This window comes from Augochlora pura, chromosome 7 (genome assembly GCF_028453695.1).
Source record: "Augochlora pura isolate Apur16 chromosome 7, APUR_v2.2.1, whole genome shotgun sequence".
Classification (NCBI taxonomy): domain Eukaryota; kingdom Metazoa; phylum Arthropoda; class Insecta; order Hymenoptera; family Halictidae; genus Augochlora; species Augochlora pura.
The window spans coordinates 9,143,962-9,167,175 of record NC_135778.1 but is presented as its reverse complement, the minus strand read 5'-3'; the positions used below and the strand labels follow the sequence as shown (position 1 = coordinate 9,167,175).

General features: G+C 41.5%; 1 protein-coding gene across 3 annotated transcripts in view; it reads left to right on the top strand.

Moving 5' to 3' along the window:
- The window catches only part of LOC144472335 (uncharacterized), a 362,809-nt gene extending 341,091 nt beyond the window's left edge, over positions 1-21,718 (top strand). For 2 of the 3 annotated variants that reach the window (XM_078185317.1, XM_078185316.1), the window contains 2 exons: positions 21,307-21,407; positions 21,527-21,718. In XM_078185317.1, the coding sequence (XP_078041443.1) occupies positions 21,307-21,407; positions 21,527-21,584 (159 nt within the window). In that variant the 3' untranslated portion in view covers positions 21,585-21,718. Of the gene's footprint in view, positions 1-21,306; positions 21,408-21,526 lie in introns of those variants that run through there. The other variant, XR_013494410.1, reaches the window with a different exon arrangement.
- The last annotated feature ends 1,496 nt before the right edge of the window (positions 21,719-23,214 follow it).

The window sequence follows — 23,214 nt, the reverse complement described above, 5'->3', positions numbered from 1 at the left end:
CCCTACTGTAAATACTTACAATAAGCGGGGACTACAATAACCGGAACTTTTGCACACTGTCTTCGAAAAATGTTCTTATCACTGTCACTGCAAAAACTATACTGAAGACCAGCTCGTGCCACCGCAGTCTAACGTCGGCTGTCGCCGGCTTTGAAAATTGTTTATATGTGTTGTTATATTGAACCAACACATGAACCGAATATCTTTTCGATACGACATTTAGTCTGCCGCATGCTTTGAGTTTCGAATGACGCGGGGATCTCTCTGGTAATCGATTTCGTTGAATACACAAAACGGGCCACCCAGGCCAAACAGTTTACTTTATATGTATCACATTATCGATCCACTATTGAGATACAATGAGTTTGAGGCATCTCAGACTTTTCGTTCACTCTTATATTTACTGTTGGAGAAATAATTTTACAAACGAAGCAAATATATAAGGATTGTTTACGTAATCAGCTAACCCGTCAATTTGACGGGCTCCGTAGAAATAGGTATACCACATAAAAATTTCCAAATTTAGGAAGCTTAAGAAAATAATAATTGTGTGTATAAACTCTCTTAATGAAATTATGAATTTACGGCGCAAAATAGTTAAGATTAATGCTATGGTTTTTTGTGTGTTACATTTCAAAGTTCGAAATCCGTCAAATTGACGGGTCCCGTAAACCTAGTGTTAATGTCGGCGAAATGAATGTCGATTGAATGACGTAGAATAACCGTAGGATGATAATTAGAGGTTTAGCGGTCGCGCGGAACCATAACTCGGTGATGTTTAGGTCGCAATAGGCTCTCTTTATTTATGTACAAACGGCCTCATTCATGATTCAGTCATTCATTTATTTATTTATTTATTCATTCATTCAGTTATTTATTTATTTACTCATTCATTCATTCAGTTATTTATTTACTTATTTAGTCATTCATTTATTAATTCAGTTATTTATTTAGTCATTCATTTATTCATTCAGTTATTTATTTATTTATTTATTTATTTATCTATTCATTCATTCATTCAGTCGTTCAGTTATTTATTTATTTATTTTTTTATTCATTCATGCGTTCATTCAGTTATTTATTTAATTACTTATTTATTCATTTATTTATTTATTGGGGAAGCTTCGGAGTCCTTTCGTATAATTTAAATAAAAGGCGAGTTCAATAAATTCGAAACAATTTGCTATCGACATCGCAGGAATGCTCAACGCTTTATTTTTTAGTTAGCAATAACATTAAATTTCTATATTTTTACTATCGTATACCTGTTTATAACATTCAAATAAAATAATACAAACCTATTTTGTACCACTTATTTCTTGAAATACAAGCGAAATAAGCAAATATACGCCGCTTCACAGAATAGTCACGTGATGCACTCCAACATCCACGTGTTCAAATAAATTGCAGATAAGTCACCTGGAGTGCTCGGTATCTCCTTACGTCGATATTGGAAAACCAATTCGTCGCCCAAAGGGTCAAACTATTTCGCTGTCGCGCGAGCAGCGTCGGCGCGCGACCAGCCGCGATTTTTCCGCGGCGCCGCCGCCGCCGCCGATTATTAATATCCCGGAGGCGGCAATGCTCGCGCATGGACCAGCGGCAGCAGCATTCCCAACGACATTTCTCATGACGGTCGTACTTGAAGAGTGAGGGGGGAGGGGCGGCGGTCGAAAAATGTCCGCGCTATCGGGCCCGCTAGAAATTTATACCGCGAGGGGGTCCCTTGTCCGATAAAACAAGGAATTCGAAGCAACGATGAAGTGAAGGGGAGGTTTGTGTCCGGGCCGCGGCGGCCGCGCGCGAGCTGCGCCCGCGACATCAATCATCCTGGGCCGTGTGCGCCGGGCAAGACTTTCACCGGCTGTTACGACGACGTCCACGTAGCCCGGCACGAAAGCCCCGACGCGCGGAGCCGAGCGGCGCGGAGTCGCGTCGAGGGAACCGTTGCGTATATCCGGCGCTGCGCGTTCCGTGACTTCGACACGATTCGCGGCCGCGCTGCACTTTTGTTCTTGAACCGTGGGATGTCTCGGGGTACCCGCCGACAGTCGCCACGACGTCGACGACGACGACGACGACGGCGACGGCGACAAGCGACGCGAGGCACACGGGAAGCCGGCCACCGTCCCGTAAATTATAGGAGAGGCTGGACACAGGCGGTTTTGGACAGTCGCCCTGTCGCACCGACAAATTTCAAAGGATGATTCATTTTATCGGCCGCGTATAAAGTCTTAAGCTGACTGAGGAACATGAAATTTAGGGCCGTTTTATTGGTGCCGTAGCTTGTCCGCTGCGGCAATCGTTCGTAAGACGCGTATCGAACTCTATTTATCTTTAGCTTCTGACCCTCTCTCTCTCTCTTTCTCTCTCCTTGTATTTTGACCGTGTTTATTGTGTTGCACGGGGTTGTACGAAAATTGCTATAGAATATTAAACGAAGATGCCTGTTGGACGCCGTGCTTTCTTTTTAATCTAGTTGAGAATAATAAACGATTTTTAGTGCAGTTGTTGAAATTTACTTTAATACTAGGAGAAATGCTTAGTGATCAGAATTTTATTTAGTAGAATCGATTTTTGATGTAGTCAAGGTTATGTCCAGGTTATTTTTGATATAGTCAGAGGAATGTAAATATTTTTGCCTTTATGTTTAATATACATTTTAAGTTTAATACATAGTTCAATATACAGGCAATATATAGTACATATAACATCCATATTTAATTATATGTTACTAGAAATCTCCATCACGAGTCAGACTCGTCAAAGTACGCCAAGGGGTTAAAAGCAGCATTAGGAAACGGACGCCGACGATCGTAAAGTCCCGCCGGAAAAAGCGACGCGCGTCCGAGAGTTTTCGGAAAGCGTCTCGCAATTAAATCGAGAGTAACAGCTGCGCACGCGCGCGCGCGCGCGGCGATTTGCACAACGACGGAATATAAATATGGATGACCTGGCGCGGAGAAACGCGCGCGTTGCGGCGGCGATGGGCTGTAAATGTTCCCCGAGTCGATTTGCAACCCGATTCCACGTCGTGTCCAAAGTTGCGCGAAGGATTTATCACCTGGAATCTCTCTCTGGCCCGGTGAAATCGGTGCTCCTCCGTGTCTCCTCTTCGGCCCGCGGCTCGACGGTGTGTGTTTGCCAACAGAGCGCGGTCGGAACTGCTGATCGGTCACCGCCGGCAGAAATAAAGGAACCATCGGTGATCGAAGGGGTCGATAACGATCAAATTCGAATGCCGATCAAAATTCGGCATTCCACCGCCGGTAGCGAGCCGATTATTTCGCTCGGGAATAAGCTGTCGTGGTTGTCATGCTCTGACACTGTTTCCATACACGTGTTCACGAATGCGTGTTCTCACATATTTTCGTTATTAAAATGAATTGTTCTGGTGTAATAATTATTATGTATTTTGTTGAATTAGTGGACTGCGAATTTTATGCGGAATTTGCGAATGAAATTTTGGTTCAGTAATTCGGTTTCTGTGTGCGAATAATATTAGATATAGGTTGTTGCAATTTATTGTTAAGTTTAGTGTGAAATTTGTTGCTTGTAGAAATTTATAGGTTATGTATGTTAATTGTAGAGTACGATATATAGAACTATGAAAGAAATGTTGATCTTAGTGACTTTCTTCATAAAATTGATTAAAATACTGTTTCAAATTGAAAGCTGTTTAAATTTATGATAATTTATGCAGGATGTTTAAAAATCACTCAAATTCGAGAAATAATAGATTCCTGAGGTCATTTGGAGTAACTCTTTCCTTTACAACAATTTTTTCCGAGGCGTCCTTTACGAGTTATTAAGGAAAAACACTGGCCAATGAGACGTGAGCCCGACTGAACTCGTCGCTCATTGGTCACTGTTTTTCGCTAATAACTAGTAAACAAAGCCGCGGATTGAATTTTCGCTAAGGAAATAGTTGCTTGAAATCACCTAAAGAACCTCTCGTTTCTCATGTTTTCATGATATTCATAAAATATCAAACTTCATGTTAACCCTTTGCACTCGAAGCCATTTTATCAACAAATCTGAGATAATTCTCCTAGTTCATAGCATTTCCAATCTATGCAACAAAGTGCACTTTTATGCACACGAAATTAATTCTCGCGACTCACATCAACAGTTTAACTACTTAACAATTTATTAAATCTAACTTTGCGTCTCAACTTTCTTACATCTCTATTGTTATACAAATTATCTTGGGACGAGATAGAACAATTTCAGCCTCAGAGTGCAAAAGACTCGAACACAATGTATTTTATTTACAACGAGTTTTATTTAATGAAAGAAACTTTTCATTTATAAAGAAATTTGATAAACTCTGCCTCCTGCGAGCATCGTTCAAACAGCCGAAATTTACCGTCATCGATAAACAGTCGCGCGTGCAGCAGAGATGCTAACGAGCCGATCCCCGAAGAAGATCCTCGCCGAGATCGCCGGTGATCCATCGATCGGTAGCACGAAGGTACCGTGGATGATTCAATCGGATCGATCCCGCGTTCTTTCGTCGGCTCCGCCCACGATCGCGATCCACCTGGAACAGCGAGGGACGCGACCAGCCGAGCAAAAAAGAGAGCTCGCGCTCGATCCGGGGATCGATCGCTTGACGATGATTCAAGCAAATCGATCGGCAAGAGCCACGCCGCGCCGGACTCTCTTTCGTCGGCTACATAATGTTCCGCCCACGGATCACGGAGATCCATGATGAGCGAGGCGGAAAAAAAAGATCGCGATCGAAGTGGAGGAGAAGAGGGATCTACGAGCGGGGATGGATCGCCGCGGTATTCGTCGGTAGCTGCGATCGTTGCGAGGATAGTTTTGTTTAATAACGATCCCTCGGGAGAGGCGTGCTGCTCGATCGGGGCCGGGATTCCACGGTCTATCGGCATGTCGCATCTCTCGATTCCTCGAGGCGTATCGAGCACCGCGTCGGATCGATGGCTCTCGATCATTAGGTGATCATTGTATCGTAATTTCGGATTCTGTGATGAACTGTCGGAGATCCTGCCGGATGATATTTAATGCATCGACAAGGCGGCTTTCTATAGTTCCGACGATTTTTAGAAATTGGCTTTGATGAAGTTGTTAGTCTCTCTTGTTATCGTCATTTGGTTATGGTTATTACTATACAATAATCTATTAAGGTTATGTTTAAGTGACGCTATGATGGATTAGTTGGGATAGGATTGGTCATTTTAGAAGGATAGAAGAGTATATTTAGACTGATGGAGAATTGTTAAATTGGCAAATGGTAATAATAAGTAGCAGACATGATTTAATGATTCTGATAAATACAGTAAATAGATTAAATTAAATTAGAGTAATAAAATTAAATAGAATGAAAATAGAATTAAATTAAATTAGAGTAATAAAATTAAATAGAATGAAAATAGAATTAAAATAGAATTAAATAGAATTAAGATTAAATGGTATTAAATATTAAATAAAATGAAATCAAATGAAATTAAACAAAAATAAATAACATTAAATGGAATTTAATAAAATTAAATAAAATTAAATAATATGAAATAAAATTGAAAGAAATTAAGTAGAATGAAATGAAATAAAATGAAATAAATTGTAATCAAATGAAATAAAATGAAATAAAATGAAATAAAATGAAATAGAATGAAAGGAAATAAAATTGAATAAAGCGAAATAAAATCAAACGAAACCGAACAAAATCGAATAAAATAATCTCGTCGAAGTCTCCATTCTCATTTCCGTGACCCTATCTCCTTCGACCGTAAAAATTTCAAACTTAACTCGTCGATAAAAACGGCCCACGTCTCCGAGCCACGTATCGCGAGCCAAGCAAAGTTAAAATCGTGACCGAGAATAAAAAGATTGTATTATCGAAATAACAACAAGGTCCGCGAATGCGTTTTGCTCTCAAGAGAAGGGCGTTCTCGTTGAAACCGAAGGGAATTGGAAGGGAAACCGTAGGGAAAAAGGGAGTTGCTCACAATAGCCGAGAGAGCTCCTCCGCCGCTCATTAGAGTCGGGGTCACGGGTCGTCCGCGGGCCTTCTCGTCCCTGTAACTTACGTGGAAACAATGTCCACGCACGGGGAGACCGGAGGGGGGGGCCCTTTTCTGCCCTCTCGACCGGGGGAAACAGCGTTACCCGGCCGTGTTCGATCCTTTGTCGAAAAGTCAGCGGCGTTAATGAACGGGCACACTTTTGTTGCGAGCGCTGTGTCGCCGCGGCTGGCTGAACCGCGTGGGCGTTAGGCCCGAGAGCTCCTCCCAAATCGAGAACAAAGTACGAGGAACGGGATCGACGGCCGATAAGACAGCCTTCCGGGTTCCACGCTGCGTAATCCGCGCTGATTCACGACGCCTCGCTGTTCTCCGATTCAATTCGCTGCGACAGGGACGCCTTTCTTTTGTCTAGCCGTTCAGACACGCTGCTGCGGAGACTGCGAACAGAGATGTTTAGAGGCTTAGGCAGCGTAAAGATATTTTTTTGTATGTTGTCGTGATGTTAGCCTTAGTTAATTCGAGTTAATTTAATTTATTTGGGTTAACTTTATTTATTTGTGTTTATTTGAATTTGTTTTATTTTATTTGAATTTCTTTTAGTTTATTGGAATTTATTTCATTTTACTTGAATTTATCTGATTTTATTTGCCTTTATTTAATTTTATTTGAATTTACTATATTTTATTTGGATTTACCTCATTCTATTTTAATTTATTCCACTTTACTTGAATTTATTCTGGTTTATTTGAATTTATTTGAATTTGCAGATAGCTATTTAAGAAAACCATTCGACCCATAAAGGGTTAATTCACTTATAGCTACAGTAAAATTCCACCTATTAGAACGAAATTTTAGACAACGTGCAATGTGCAATTAGTAAAAAAAATTAAACAAATGTAACCACAGTACATAAAGATCGACGCACTACATATTTCGTCCGCCATGCACTTCGAACGTTCGTTTTCGGGGACATGCAGATAAAAGCAACATTCTTGTTCCTGCTCAGACGAAAACGATCAAAGTTGCACTAACTTGGATCGAGTTAACTTGGATCGAGTTAACTTGGATCGAACTAACTTGAATCGAATTAACTTGGATCGAACTAACTTGAATCGAATTAACTTGGATCGAACTAACTTGAATCGAATTAACTTGGATCAAACTAAGTTGAAGCGAGCTCGCTTGAATCAAAAGGCAGTCCATGGTACAACGGTGCAGCTTCAGGTGGCGAATCAGCCGACGTGGTCGCAGGTTCGTCAAAGCGCGGGGTGCCGCGGATTAATGATCACCGATGGCGGCGCGTCGATCAGCAGAGACAAGAAACGGAGAACACCCAAAGAGCGACCCACCCACGAGGCCGCGATGAAGATCATCAGCGTGTGGCCGGGGCGTCGTGTGGAAGCAGAAAATAGGGCCCGGTGAAAAGTACCATTGATCCGAGCGCCATATTTCTCCCGGCCGGACTTTATTGAGGAAGCGGCTCCGCGGTGCTGCGGAGCTGCGGCGGCGGTGCTGCGAGGGTGGGGCGGCAAGTATTGAATTCATCGGTACGCATTGTCGACAAGATATACGAAGCTTGGGGTTACGGGTTAAGTGGAGCCTGTACCTCCGGTAAATAAGTCTCCGTGCGCGCCTGTTACCCGCTTGTAGATGTGTGTTACCGTTCCCGGAGCCCTTTTACGTGTCTGGAAAGTGCACGCTGCCGGGGCCCCGGCGTATAGGCCCCGGCGTATAGGCCCCGGCGTATAGGCCGCGCGGCGAGCCACGCTTTCACGGGGCAATTTATAATCGTGCGGGTTCAATGGAGCCCGTGTGGGACGGGCCGAGAACAAAGGGACACCCTGTGGAAGCTAGGTGGTTACTCCGCGACGAGCACCACCTCCGCGCCGGGGCTTGGTTAATCGATGATTAGCCGCCTGGGAGTCTCTTTTCATTCTTTAACGGAGACACCGGCCGGAGCCATGGGCCTGTATAGCTGCCTCGATTCCTAGCTGGCTAGGATGGGAGAGAGCATGTGGGCAACAGAGGGTGCTCTTGGGACTCTCGCGGACATTGCCTATACACCGTAGACAACGGAGGCCTACGGGCGGATGCTGGACTGCGCGGTGCCTTCCAGCTTTGTTCCGACTGTCGTGGAATCTCGATCGGGGAGCTGCGCTGAGTTCTCGAAGTATAGACTGCACTTGAGCGGTAGGGCCGCGACAGAGACACGGACAGAGGCAACCCTTTGCACTGGAGCAGGGGTTATGAGGTGTTATTAAAATTGTTACGGCAGGGTCGAAGTCATTTTTATACTGAGATCAAGATCTTTATACTATACAGAATTATTGTATAGTATATATTGTATATTATGTATAGTATACAGTATAAAATTCAACAATATTTTTTATAGTATAGCATATAATATAAACTATATAGTAAACTATATAAAATATTGTTGAATGTGTAATTGTTGTGTGACTAACAAGAGACAACTCTATATGCTTAAAATGCAACTTTGTTGTATGAAATTTAAAACGGAGAAATCATAAAGTAGAAATATTATTTTAGGCTTATGGTTGAAATCGTTTCGAGAGAAAAGGGTTATATTAACTTTCTCAGTAATATTTGCTAAATATTGGCATTTTTACGACCGCGTGGAAAACGTTAGAAAATGTTATACAGTCGCAGGAGATTATTTAATGAAAAGTTTAGAATGAAAGTTTAGAAGTATAATTATATGGCATTGATAATTCTTTTAATATTTATACACTGAGGAAATCTTGACAAAATTAAGTAATTGTATTGTTGATTTCCCCACGATTGTTTTATTAATCTATATCGTACGGAGAGACAAGAGTCCTGCAGTTAAGTCAATGCAATATTTAATTTAAATCTTCTGTCTGCCTATCATTGCATGCAAACACGGTAGCCAGGCAAAAGCGAGGTTCTCCCATCATTTTCTCCCATCCCCTAAAATCCTCTACGGACTGTACCGAAGGGTACATGTTTTTCCTGGCTACCTTATAATATATTATAGCGTTAAATAAAGTCCTCGACATTCTATAAAACACCAATACACCATCGCCACACAATCAATGACAATCTTTACTACCGAAAAGCATCGTACCCGATTATACAACGTTCGCCTAATCGACGAGGAGGATTGCAGGAGAGGAACACGGTGGAGCAAAATCGACGAAGCTAATGGACCGAAGCGCGGACGGAGAACCTGCCACGCGTCTCGTTGCCAGGTAGCTACACATCTCCCAGGAGTCAGCGGCAGAGGAGGCTTGGCGCAGGAGGCTTGATCCATCACAGAAGCACCGCCTAGAGCTACCGACAGGGGCGATCGATCGATCGATCGAAACGGCGACGACGAGGTCCCTCGACGCGATACATTGTTTCAGCTGGCCGCGTAGACGTGAAAATAACTGGACGTTCCACTTGATCCGCGTGATGCACTACCCCGCCCTCTCTTTCTCAGTCTCACTCTCTCTCTCTTTATGACAGATAAAGCGAAAGAAAAACAGTGAGTAATAGAGAGTAGGAGAGGAAGATAAAAATAAAGACAATATGAGTCAGAGAAAGAGAGCGAAATAAAGAGAATGACAATATAAGTGACAAAAGAAGAAAGCGAGAGACAGAATGAGAAAGAAAGAGAGATAAAGAAAAATATAAAGCAGAAAAAGGAGCGTGTAAGCGATAGAAAGAGTGACAAGGCAAGATAAAGAGAAAGACAGTATAAATAACAAAAAGAGAAAGGAGAAAGAGAGGTTAAGAAGAAAATAAAGCAAAAGACGATACGAGTAACTAAATAAAAGAAAAATCGAAAGAAAAGTAGCGCGAAACAAGTGGAACGTTAGCGATACAAAGAATGACGGAGCAAGATAAAAAGAAAGACATTCGAAGTGCAAGACAAAGATCAAGAGATTGCTACTCCGTGAAAGAGGGGAACGCTCGAGAGCGAGTGAGAGCGCGGCGTTCTCAACTGGGTCGATCTCGACGCTCTATAATCCGGCAATGCCGCCGACAAATGGAGTGCTAAATAATCTCTCGACAAGAACGGTGAAAAAGAGCAAACCGTCGCGAACGTCCGATAGGAGGGGGGAGGGGGAGGGAAGGGGGGAGGGCACGAAGCGGAACGGTCGCCCGGGTAATAAGTCATCGAGCGTGTATCGAGGAAGAGACGAACGCATGCGCTGGCGAGCGCGCGCGCGCGCCGCACTTGAGACGCGCCGCGATCCCCCCCCCTCCTCCTCCCCTACACCCCGTGCGGCAATTTTGGAAATTGCCACGATTAATTCCGAAAATTGCGAGCATTTTCTCTTCTCCGGAATCATTGCGGCCGGTCGGGTGCGTGTCCCGGCTTCTGATCGGCTATCGACGACCGATTCCCGCTCTCGATACGTTTTTACCGGCAATTATAGATCATTACGACGATCTTTATGCATGTATAAATTCGACCGAACGAGCCGCGCCGCCAAATTGGACACGGATTTTATGGTGTTACGCTTTTTCGCTAAGAACGTTTGTTGAGAAATGATAGGCTTCTTTATAATGGCTGGCTCATCGGCGATCTTGTACTTTATAAGGGGACACGTCTGATTGAGTCCTTTGGAAATCGTTAGAGATAGATGTGTTACGGTTTTCGACGAGGCTGATGGATCTTGGTGATTTAAGAGATTGGAATGGTTATTTGTTTGTGGTATATTTTAGGTGTGCTTTTTATACGTACTAGGTGTATTTTATATATACTTTTTATACATACCAGGTGTACTTTATATATACTTTTTGTATAGGTATATTATATTTATATATATCGACGATGGTTTTTTTAATTTATTTAATGAGCCGGTTTATGTACAATCACTGGCAGAAAGTATTTTACAGCTTTGTTTTTAATGCAATGGATTTTTTAAAGTGATTTGAAATTGTTCAGAGATCTTAATAGAACCAGTTTATTATACAGTAATTTTGCTATTAATTGGAATATTTAAAAATTGAAGTAACGCTTGCCATATAATAAATATAAATTATATGTCTGGCGTAGATACATACCTTGACATAACTATGTCATTGAATCAAATTAAAATTCATAACTTATTAAATATAGTTATAATACTGTTCTTTAAAATTAGAATAAAATTCTAATCCCTTCTCATTAATATTTAACATAGCCTTGGCATAACTGTATCTTTAACTCGAATTACAATTAATAACTTATTAGTTATTATACTGTTCTTTAGAATAGAATTCTAGTCCCTTCTCATCGATATTTAACCATTCGAGTAAATGTAAATAAACATTAATTATCGGTGCCTTCTAAGAAATCATTACAATAGAAAAATTTCGAATGGTGGTACCATTAAAGAAAATGTTACATCAAAGGGTTAAATAATATATTTCAAACACATCAATTTGTATATCAAAAGGTTAACTCTTTTCCGCACAGAATATGTTAAAACAGCGCAGTCGCACGGTTAACCCTTTGCACTCGAAGCAATTTTCATAAAATTCTAAACATATTTTCTGATCTCTGTTTCTATTTCTATATAATTTATTGCAATTTACACATGCGAAACTGATCTTACCAGCAACTAGAATACTTCTGATTTAAACAATCTCTAAATATAAACGAATCTGATATTACAATTATTTTACGATTATTTCTAAAAACACTGTAGCAATTTATAGTGGCGCCACACGGTGGAAAGGGTTAAAGATCGAGGCGTCGAGCGATCGCGCCATTGCTCTGTCCGAGGCAAATCGTCCGAGGAGCCCGCGTGTTTACGTAATCGCGAAAGAACGGCTTTTCCACGAAGAGGTTTCCCCGAGCGGGCGAACGGTCCGCGAACGGCCACGTCGATAGTAGGAAGAGCCCGCGGCTCGGAAGGTTCTCCGAAAGGGCTCTCTGGATAAAGGCGGCGGGCACGGAGGGGAGGGGAGAGAGAGAGAGAGAGAGAGAAAAAAAAGAAAAGAGAAGTAAAGGGGGAAGGAGAAATCCCGATGCGAACCGTCGCCGTTCTTGTCGGCCGGCCAGACGGGCAGCAAAGGGGAACACCCTGTACATGCCAACGACATTCCCGAAGTGCAGCGTGCAGTTTTTCGCGGCTACCAGCGCGCAGGGCCCTGACGAGAGAGTGACTCAGAGCCTTCTCCGGTTCGAACGGCAAGGGCGAACACGCACGTGCTCCACGGAAACTCTGTACGCACGTAAGCGGTCCACGCACACGCGCCCCGCGGCCTACCTGTCCCCACACGTCCACGTGTACCATTCCGCCTGTACTGGGTGTTTATCGCGAAGCGGCCTTCGAAACCGGCCCCTCCGGACTCTCTCCCCTACCGTCGGGGTGTCGCTCGATGAGCCCTACGGACACCCTCGATGCGTCCTCTAATTAAGGTTCGGGTGTCTCCGCCTGATTTAACAACGATGTCTACCGTGCTTTGAGTTTCCAACTATTTGGTCGTTTGGTACATTGTTCTGGCTTGTCTTCATAGTTTTAGGAGCTGCGACGTTGCTTTTGACACGGTTTCATAAAATGTTTATATCTTTAATTGTCGTAAAGTGGGATGGAAATTGATACATTAAATAAAATTAAAAATTATTTCTAATTGTTAGCAGTGCATTGTGTATTATATTTTATATCGCAGTATTATATTATTTTGTTATATTATTATTATCATTATTATTATTATTATTATTGTTATTGCATATTATAAATTAAATATAATATTATATGTTACAGACTAAGTATTACTTTTTAAAATGAAAAATGAGACATTTATTCTTGAACATATGTTATCGTAATATTTGCAACAAGTGACATAGACATTAAACAAATAAGTTATAAATAAACTGCGAATTTTAGAAATCTGTAATATAAACAATTACTTGAATTAGAAAACAGTGAAGTTGTTAAAAGAATTGAACAATTCGATCATATAAAAAATTGTTCAAGATAAAATTAAATGTCTACAAATTAAACATTTAAGTAATACATATAATAATTAATTATAATAATCGTAAATTTAAAAATAAATCACTTTGTCGAGCTCGATAAACCTAGCGTTAAGAAAAAAATTAGCCTGTCCCATTTTATTTTGCATAAAGTTCCTCAATCTAATTATTATTGCAAACATGTGTTACTGACACACCGCAGCTTAAATCGCAGCAAATTTAACATTATTTTCCATTCGAATCACCCAGAAACAGCAGAACCAATTATTTAATCATTTGTTTGTTAATGCTTCAAACCAGACAGTTTATTTAGCAAATGCAGGTTTATTAGCTTATTAATTTATTATTTTACATATTTTCTATATTACTTATTATTAGTTCTATATTGAACATTGTCTAAGGATATTACAAATTGTTTACAGTCTCTCTTAGCAATCTTTCTACAGAAAAAGGCAACGAATCTCTGTGATCTATTTATTTTATAATCTATAAATTCTCTCGTCGATAAACTAACCGGTTGAATCGCGGGACACCGTGTACATCGCGGCCGGCGGATTCGAAGATTTCGTAGCGCAGAAGTGTTACGAAAGTACAACGCGCGTGGTACCTGTAAACGTTGCACACGGCCGCCGGTTGACCAATCTATTCTACCGATCACGTTGGTGGAGGAATGTCACAAACGCAGTTCCTCAAATGCTTCTGTTCCATGTTATTGATGCCGGAGATTAATGTCACTGTTTATCCCGCTGCTGCGCCGTGCAATTTTTTTCTTTCTCTCGAAACGGAGCGCGCACCTTGGGAAGGCAGTGACATACTGGGGAAACAGTGGGAATTAGAGTGCTGCGGGAGTTCGAGTTCAGATCTCGAGTGACATTAAATTGTTCGTGGAATTAGTCTCTTGACAATAGCTATTTGAATTAATAGATATTAATAGTAGATTTCTGAGATATTGAAACTATATTTTCTTAAAATGTTTACTTTGTAAAACGCACTGTTTGTAGAAATAATAATAGTAACATATACAGTCGGGATTTTATTACTATTTTTACTGTGATTTTTGTGCCAAGAAATAAATGTGTTGAATAAATATATTATATTCGGGACAAGTATTAATAGCTTTTTAGAAATATACTTTTATTAATTTCATTACATAGTTGAAAGAGAAACTGTTTTAAAGTTTAGAAAAGATCCTGATTATATATGTAATTGTTATCAAACTTTTGGACATTAATTTTGAAAATATTAAATTGAAAATAGAGCTACTGAACTCTAAAGAGGATTTATGAATATTATTTTACAGCGTTGCTAAAATTTGATTTATTTAAACTTTGTGCAATGTCTAGTGCAATATATACTTGAATAAAAACAATTATATAAAAGTGTCTTCTAGAAGTATTTTTACAACATCAGGGACTCTAGAAGAAGAATTAAAAACCAGTCATTTAGATCGGTTTGATAGTTTCAGTGTTAACCCTTTGCTCTCGAATGACGACTCTCAGACGTCATTAAAAATTCTTAGACCACTTTTCAAAGTAATTTATACATTATCAACCTTTCTTATATTTTTATAAAAACTTTAACATTGAATGAAAGGTCTCAATCACGTATTTGGAAATAAAATTATATAAAACGAAGACACAGTGAGTCAGAAGAACGATTTTAGATTTTTATAACCTTGCTTATATCTTAATAACAATTCTAAAAAAAGTTTTAACACATAAATTGCAAGACCCAAACACGTATCTCGAACTCAACCACAAACACCCCATAAAACAGAAACACCATAAATCACAAAAACCACTCGAAATTTAAACTTCGAACAACTCCATACACAAAGTAATAGCAATTGTCCATAGTCTAAGTAAATTTTTCAATTGCCCGATATTATCATCTATAAATTCGAACAAAAACCAAGATCGTTGATCCGTCCCAAAAGTATCAATGCCAAAACTCACTCTATCGAATCGAATACCATCCAGTCTACTCCCAGCCGAAAACAGAGCCACCCAGTATAGTAAACCGCGCGCAGGTTCTCTGGCGCGGACTTGTACACGTGTACGTATACTCGCGAGCATGTTCCCCGCGGACGGGCCTGTCTGTCGTTGTGCAAGTGGATCGGAGATCGAAGGATCTCGAGCAAGCGAGAAGAAGAAGAAGAAGAAGCAGAGGAGGAAGAAAAACGAGGCGGAGAAGGTGGAGGAAGAAGAGGGCGAAAAAGACGCAGAACCGAAAGACAACGACGAAGAAGACGCCGGCAGGGTGAGAGAGGGTGAGAGAGACAGAGAGGGGAGAGAAAGAAAAATAGAAAGAGAAAAACAGAAAGAGAGAGAGAGAGAGAAATAGAGTGATAAAGAGATAGAGAGAAATAAATATAGAAGAGAAAGAGAAATAGAGAGATATAGAGACAGAGAAAAAGGGAGATAAAGAGAAATAAATATAGAGAGAAAGAGAGAAATAAATATAGAGAGAAGGAGAGAAATAAATATAGAGAGAAGGAGAGGTAGAGAGAAATAAATACAGAGAGAGAAAGAGATAGAGAAAAATAAATATACAGAGAAAGAGAGATAGAGAGATAGAGAAAAATAAATATACAGAGAAAGAGAGATAGAGAGATAGAGAAAAATAACTATACAGAGAAAGAGAGATAGAGAGATAGAGAAAAATAAATATAGAGGGAAAGAGAAATAGAGAGATAGAGAAAAATAAATATAGAGAGATAGAGATAAAGAGAGATAGAGAGGAGAGATACAGAGTAAGAGAGACATAGAGAAAGAAAAAAGGAGAGTGAGGCAGAAAAACAGAGCGATAGAGAGAAAGATAGACAGAGAGAAAGAGATGCCGAAGGCGGGGAGGACCGAAGCGCGAGATTTATTTGCCCGAATTTCGACGGGCGGCCGCTGCCGTGGCCCAAGGAATGCATTTCGCATTCGGGATCTTCCATGGAATATATAGCGACCGTGACGGGAGTGCCGGCGTTCCTGGGGCCCGTTCGATCAGCGTTGGTCCCACTCAACCGTGGTTTGTTATTGTTTTCGTGGGTCCCGGTTCTTGCCGAGCCTCTCCTGTCCCCCGTGTGCTCCTGACGACTCCCGTTCGCCACTCAGGATCCCTCTCGGCTTTTTTCTAGCTCGGCAGTCCTCGGCTAGAAAACGTCTCCTTACCCCTTTTTTCCACTTAAGACCGCGAGAACCAGTAGCCGAGAGCAGGATCGCCGGAGGATCGTCCTCCACACGCGAACGTAACACGGAAGGTAATTAGTATTCGATCGGCGGGGATCGGAGCCGTGTACGGCCCTATATTATCTTAATTATGCGAGCCGGACTTTGGTGAGCTGACGGGGAACCAGTCGCCCGGTATCGCGTTTATACGCTTGCTATTAATATCTGGAACATGTTCGTCGCGTGAGACGCTTCATCTCCGAGTGTGAAACGGATAAAGTCGGAATGGCGCGGACTATTCTCGCGGATGGAAAGGGGGGGAGCAAGGGGTTGGACGATGGAAGCGGCGGTTTGCGAATAAGATCGCTAAATACCAATCGTTTAGTGTACTAGCGGCTGTGATACTTGATTTATGCGATCTATAGGCGAAATAATAGGTACTATAGGCGAAATATCGTGCGACGAGTAGGCGATGAAGCTATCTCTTTGCGCTCGAGTGGCGAGACTGAGGCACCGCTAAAATTGTTCTTAATTTTTATAATAATAATGTTTAGATTTAAAAGATTGTTGCGTAGATGTACTGTTAGAATTTATTAAAAAATGGTGGAATCTCACGGTAACGCATGTATTGTACAATGTTACAAGATATGTATAGTTGGGTACGTGTAACTTTATGACGAAATACAGTAAATGATCCTTAATAGAAATGTGACGACGTGACACCTTCGCTGGTTTACTTGTTATATTTATTTATACTTATATGTATTTTACTTTATTTTATTTTTCAATATACAAAGCTTCGTGGAAATAGTATTTTATTATTATGGAGAAAGAAATTATTCCTGGGAATGTAAAACAGTGTAATTATTACAATGATATTCGATCGAAATTAAATACTCAGATTATATCCAGATTTATACCTAGACGTATTTTCAACGATACTTTATGCATAGTTATTTATTAATGCTTTTGTTAATTCTAGAATAATCTCCATTTATTTAACCCTATGTGGGCCGAATATTTTTCTTAAATATCTATCTGCGACAACTTGCAGTGCTTATAAAATCAAGTTCAAAATCAAAAATGAAATATGAAGCGCGGACCCCCAGAAGATTGCCCGAGTTCGAACTTTCATGCTTGCACTTCGACATTGACTTGAACCTCTACCCCTCCCCCCTCGATCTTCAATATTTGTGCCTTCAAATTTAACTTCCGGAACTTGGCTCAGGGCTTTAATCCTCGTCCCTTTAATCTTCGATTTCGCCGGTGCTCGGACTGTAACTCGATGATTTGCTCATTTGATCGCCGTGGAACCGAAGCGATCGTCTTCGTAATAAATAATAATTCATTTATTAGAAAGTTGCATCGATATATCGTAGAGGCATAGGATAGATGTCTTTTGTGAGAAATTCTCGCCCAAAATTCAAGTTCAAAAATGAGCCCCAGACGGCCTAATACCACCGATAGTTTGATTCAAAAAATCATCAAAAAATCCCAGACCGTTTCACGGTAATGTAGCTTGTGGCATCGTAAAGTAGACACTTTCAGCTTGAATTTAAGCTACCTAAAGTTCAAATAGCTCCACGGAAAAGTAATTGAATCCTCGCCCAAAGTGATTTCATTTCATTTTTGCTTTAATATTTCAGGGTGCTGTTAACCATCATCGATATTTTTATTAATTATCTCAAAGACCTTAAACAATCCACCTTCTGCGCAGAATTAATTATATATAAGAATATTCATTGACCATCTATCAAAAACCAGAACATTTATCAGTAGTACACTAGTATATAATACTGAAAAAAAAACAATATAAATATGCTATATACTATAAAATATACTACAAAGAACGGCAACGAAACCTTGAAAATAATAACATCGTTCAAGTAAAATTTAATAAAAAATCGTATAGATACAGACTCCATGAAACAAAAATTATTAATATTGAAAGCGACCTGGAGAAAAATTAAAATTATTTGGTAAATCGTCGATACAAAAGCACCTAAAAAACCTAAAAATTACCCATACCCATAAATGGTTAATCAACGAATCTCCAGATCTTCGTTCCCCCGAAACATAGCACCGTGGTCCCCATAAAAGAATTTCTCAGCAACGAAGTACACAATTCCCATCCGAAGAGAGCTACGATCCGAAGCTGTCGCGTCGTTATCGGAACGAGGCGTCGCCGATCAAGGTGATAGATCGTTCTCGATCGCCGGCATTAGATCGCCAGTGATCGTGGACGCTTTCCATAGGGAGGGGGGGGAGGAGAGGAAGAAGACGAACCCTGAGAGATTCTTCGGAGACGAAACGGCCGGGTGGACCCGATATGCGTGTCCCGTAAACTGTAAACGACGCGGAGCGTTCGACTAATGTGTCGGACCGGTTGGAATCGCATTGATCAGCCCAGGCCGAACCAAGAGGGGGAGGGGGAGAGAAAGAGAGAGAGAGAGGACACGCTAGATTTATGTCGACGAATGATTCACGGCGTGATTTACAGCGGATTGTCCGGCGTGCGCATACTGATTGAGCATTTATTCCGCTCCGGCCGGCACCGCGGCCCACTAATCACTTATCGGGTTAAGGTGAAATCGTGTCCTCCCTGCTCGGGGCCCTCCCTCCGGGTCCCCCAAGGTCCCGAGGACTGACCCCTTTTTTCGAGCGAACTGACCACTCCTTGGAGAATCGTTTAGAGCGTTTAACCCCTCGACGTGCGGCGGGTATCGACGTCGGGTACACTGGATGAAGCGATGAAGATTTCGAGAGGGGTCTGTTCGGGTGTCCGAATGCTTTTAAAATTCTGTTCGATGGATGGTGGAAGATGAATGGATTTGTTCATTTTTAATAGTCGGTTTTATACTGCAAAATTATTTTGCACTTAATTGAGGTTTGAGATAGTTAAAGGGTAGTATACATATGTCGAAGGTATAGGTTATGTCAAGTTATGTTAATTGAGGTTTGAGATAGTTGAAGGGTAGCATGTGTGTCGAAAGGTATAGGTTATGTAAGGTTGTGTTCATTGTGATTTGAGATAATTGAAGGGTAGTATATGTGTCGAAAGGTATGGGTTAATTATGCTAGGTTAGGGGATGTTTCTATTAATTTATCAATGTCTAATTTATATATATAAATAATGTTATTAATTATATTATATAATTATTTATCATAATATTATTCATTGTAAGAAAATAACCTATTTTTAAATATTAAAATTAGCTATTTTTGGAGGAAAATGAAGTACATACATTGGTCTCGTAGCATTTTCATAATCAATGGCTACGTAATTTTTTATACCAGGCAATTTTAAATTGAATGAAGCATTGGTATTTTGTAAGATGTTAAATATTAGCTAGTAATAACTAATAAACAGTTTATACTGAATTAAGCATAAATTTTACGTGATCCCTCATTTTTGTTTAAATGAACTTAGACCACCTTCAAAATCAACGATCCAAGTGAGTAGCTTCTCTTGCAATTTCGCGTGATGTAGAGAATTTTCTGTGAAACCATAGTTTTGATAGAAATTGTTGGATTACATTGCTAAGAATTTTTTTAGTTCAAAAATTGCAGTCGACGTTGCCAAAACTTCTTATCAAAAGTTGCTGCGTTTAAAGGCTCCCACTTCAAATTGCCATTTATTTAATTGATTTTGCTGTCACTATATAATAATATCTACAATATAATAATAGTATCAACAATACAATAGTATCAACAATACAATAGTATCAACAATACAATAATATCTACAACAAAAATGTAAAAATCATCTTTCCAACATGTCGCAATTAAAACTTACGATCTCAAGCGCCGCGATAAGGAGGGAGAAAGAGAGAGAGAGAGAGAGAAGGCGGCAGACCACCGAGCGCCGAGTGTCTCCTCTCTTATGGTCGCCGGGATAAACAATAATCCGCGTCCTTTATAGGAGCGTGATCGTTTAACGAAGCTCCGCCGGCCGGGTGTACAAAAAGGTGGGGGCCGCGAAACGCAAGAAAACCGCGTTTTTCCGTGCGCGTCCGCGAGCCCGGGAGATCAAGGACTGTTCCGAACCCGTGTTTTCTGTCGGTAAGGAGTCCGAAAGTCCCGCGGGAGCCCTCTTCCTCCTTTTTCCGCTCTCCCGGTCCTCTCTTAGGCTCGATCACGAAGGCAGGGCACGCGTCTCGCCCGTAGAATGTCGTCGTAACGAGGTGTTCCAGCTCCCCGTCTCCCCCTCCTATATTTCTCTCTCCCTCTCTCTTTCTCTCTCTCTCCCTCTCCCTCTCTATCTCTTGAAGTAGCTCGAGGAAGAGAGACGAACAGAGAAAGACGAAAAGAGAAAGAAAGGGAAAGACGAAAAGTGAAAGAAAGAGAAAGACGAAAAGAGAAACAGGGAAAGAGAAAGAAAGAAATAGAGAGAGAGAGAGAGAGGGAGAGAGAGAGGACGAGGCGGGGAGAGATTCCTCGTCCTTCGTCCGCGCCGTGTCCAGAGAGGCCCGATCCCTTCCGCCGCGCGGCCCGGCAGGGACGAACGTTTAAATTAGGCAGGGAATCCCGCGGAATCCACGAAAGAAACGGTCGGCCGGCATTCCGCGAGGTTTTGATACGCCTCCGGGCTATTGGTCGTCGGGGTACCATTAGCCCTTATGCGGTGGGAATGACTCCTAAGGGCCCCCGACCGGTCAGCCTTCGCGCGGTGGGTCGTGCGCGCTTGCACACTCTAAATCCTATATTTAATCGGACAAGGATTCGCCACCGTGATCGATGAGGTCGGCTCCGCCGTACCGGCCGAACCATATAATAGAACCGCCCGAACGACGGCGTTGTTTCTTCGAGGGGCTTCGCGACCGGTGTTAGGTCTCTTCACTGTTCCTTCGAGGTCCCCTCGTAAGAATCGCTAGCGGCTTTTTAAAATATTCAACTAGAAAGAATTCATTCCGTCGTCATCCTCGATACTCTGTCAAAACAACCTAATTAATTCTCAACTTCGATCACACATTGTTTCCTACAAAAGAACTTAAACAATTAAAAATGTCATAAATGACATAACCTTGCCATAATCGTCTCGACTGATTTATTCGACTTAAATATTAATTCGATTGAAATCAAATGTAATAAAATTCAATCGCGTAAATCGAATGTAATAAAATTAAATCACGAAAATCGAATGTAATAAAATTGAATCGCATAAATCGAATTAATTGTTGGACAGCCATTGACCAGTTTATTTTTGTTATTGCAGAGTCTGGCCACAGGTTGGACAGCGGCTCCCCGTTCTGGAGGATTCAGCTCGACCAGGATCTTCTGGACACCATCAGCGCGATATACCCGGAGTGGTTTAAGGTAAGCGGTTCTGTCCCTCCCCCCTCCCCCCCCCCTCCGATTGCCCTGTTGGGGCGATCGGAGGAGGCGACCTTGTACGAATATCCCGCATAACGAGGTCCACCCGCTCCCTCCCGCAGGACTACACTAACACCCGAGCCTCGACCTCCTCTTCGAGCACTTCCGGTGGTCAGTTGAACGCGGAGGGCAACGTGGCCGCCGACTCCAGTACCGTCCTTGAGCACAAAGCCGCCAAAGGTGATCCGAAGTCGAAGTCCAAGGCGAAGAAGGCGGACGCCGTCAAGGATAAGGGAGAGAGGGAGAACAGGAAGGAAGCGAGGCGAGAATCGAAGGACGAGAGGTGACTATAACTTGCAACCCTAATCGGTATCCAGAATCCGTTGACTATCCATGGGCTAGGGAAGGAGCAGAAACTGTATGGGACACTTGCTAGTAGAGATGTTTCGTTCAGTAGAATGCGCCGGAACTGGTCAGACCGAAGGAGATCGATCAAAGAGTTGGGGTTTTCATTATTTTTCTTAACTAGATTACATTCGTTTCTTAAGCGCGGCTATTTTGTAGAATTTTATTCGCCGTATTTTATTCTGTTAATTGTTTTATTCTGTTTGATTTAGTATTTGAGTAAAATAACTTGGAAGATATGATAGTTTGCGTTAAATTTCGATTCTGGTCGCCGTGTTCTACTTGATACACCTTTTAATCATTCCTAGTCATTTATGCTCTGGATTTGATTTAATTCTACGTGAATAAAGTACACTATTTAGTAAATCATGTATTTATGTGCTAGCAATTTAATCTGTCGATTCTTTGAGCATCGATTGAAATTATAAATTAATATTAGTAATTAAAATTATAAATTAAAATTACAGATTGAAATTAGAAATTCAAATTGCAAATAGGAATTAAAAATTAAAATTACAGATTAGAATTTCAAATGAAAGTCACAAATTAAAATTAAAAGCGAATTGACGTGTCATAATTCAGTACATACAGGAACAGAAATTAATTGACATATAAACACAGAAAAATCTGCGCTTTGATGAAAATGCCAAACTACCTATACAAATCTATGAAAAATGAACCCACTAAGTGACTGTCCCCTTCAAGACCCAAGGTAAAAACCATGCTACCACGATTCAAAAATAAACAATAATTTAACCCGGAAGAAATTATGAGATCGATGAAAGATCGATGAGAGATCCAGCATCGTAAAACCGCGTTATAACACCATAACCCTATGAAAAATCGCGGTACAGTTATCGAACAGACCGGCTAATGGTTTAACGGCGGCGACTATCGTCGAGCGGCATTAGCAACACGTTCCCGGCCGCAATTTCGCGGCTCCGCGTAGATTATTTCTATTAAGTGGTCGTCGCGTCCTTGCGAAATCGTAAGTGGCGACACGGCCGGCCGATAAACGGCTCTCTCGCGCGTCGGGTTGCCCGGCGTCTCGCGCGTCCCGGGCTCCGGCTCCATTGGAAACCCGGGTTTCCATGGGTGTCCCCCCCCCCCCCCCTCGTTCTCCAACCCGTAATTTAGCGCCGGCTTGTCGCGTAATCGTGTGCCACGAGAGCATAAACGCAACCTAACGACCGGCTTCCTATCTCCAGCTGTGACGAGGCTCCCTACGCGCGACAACTGTCCCTCCGCCACCGAAAAAAATATTTAATCGGCCACCTGTAATTTTATCTGAACTTTGCGCGCGGTTACGGCGCGGCTTATCTTCCGCGTTGACATTTTATTCGGGTACCGGAGGTGTCGCGCCGACCGGGGCCCCGAATATGACCCGGTTTTACGCGCGCGCGCA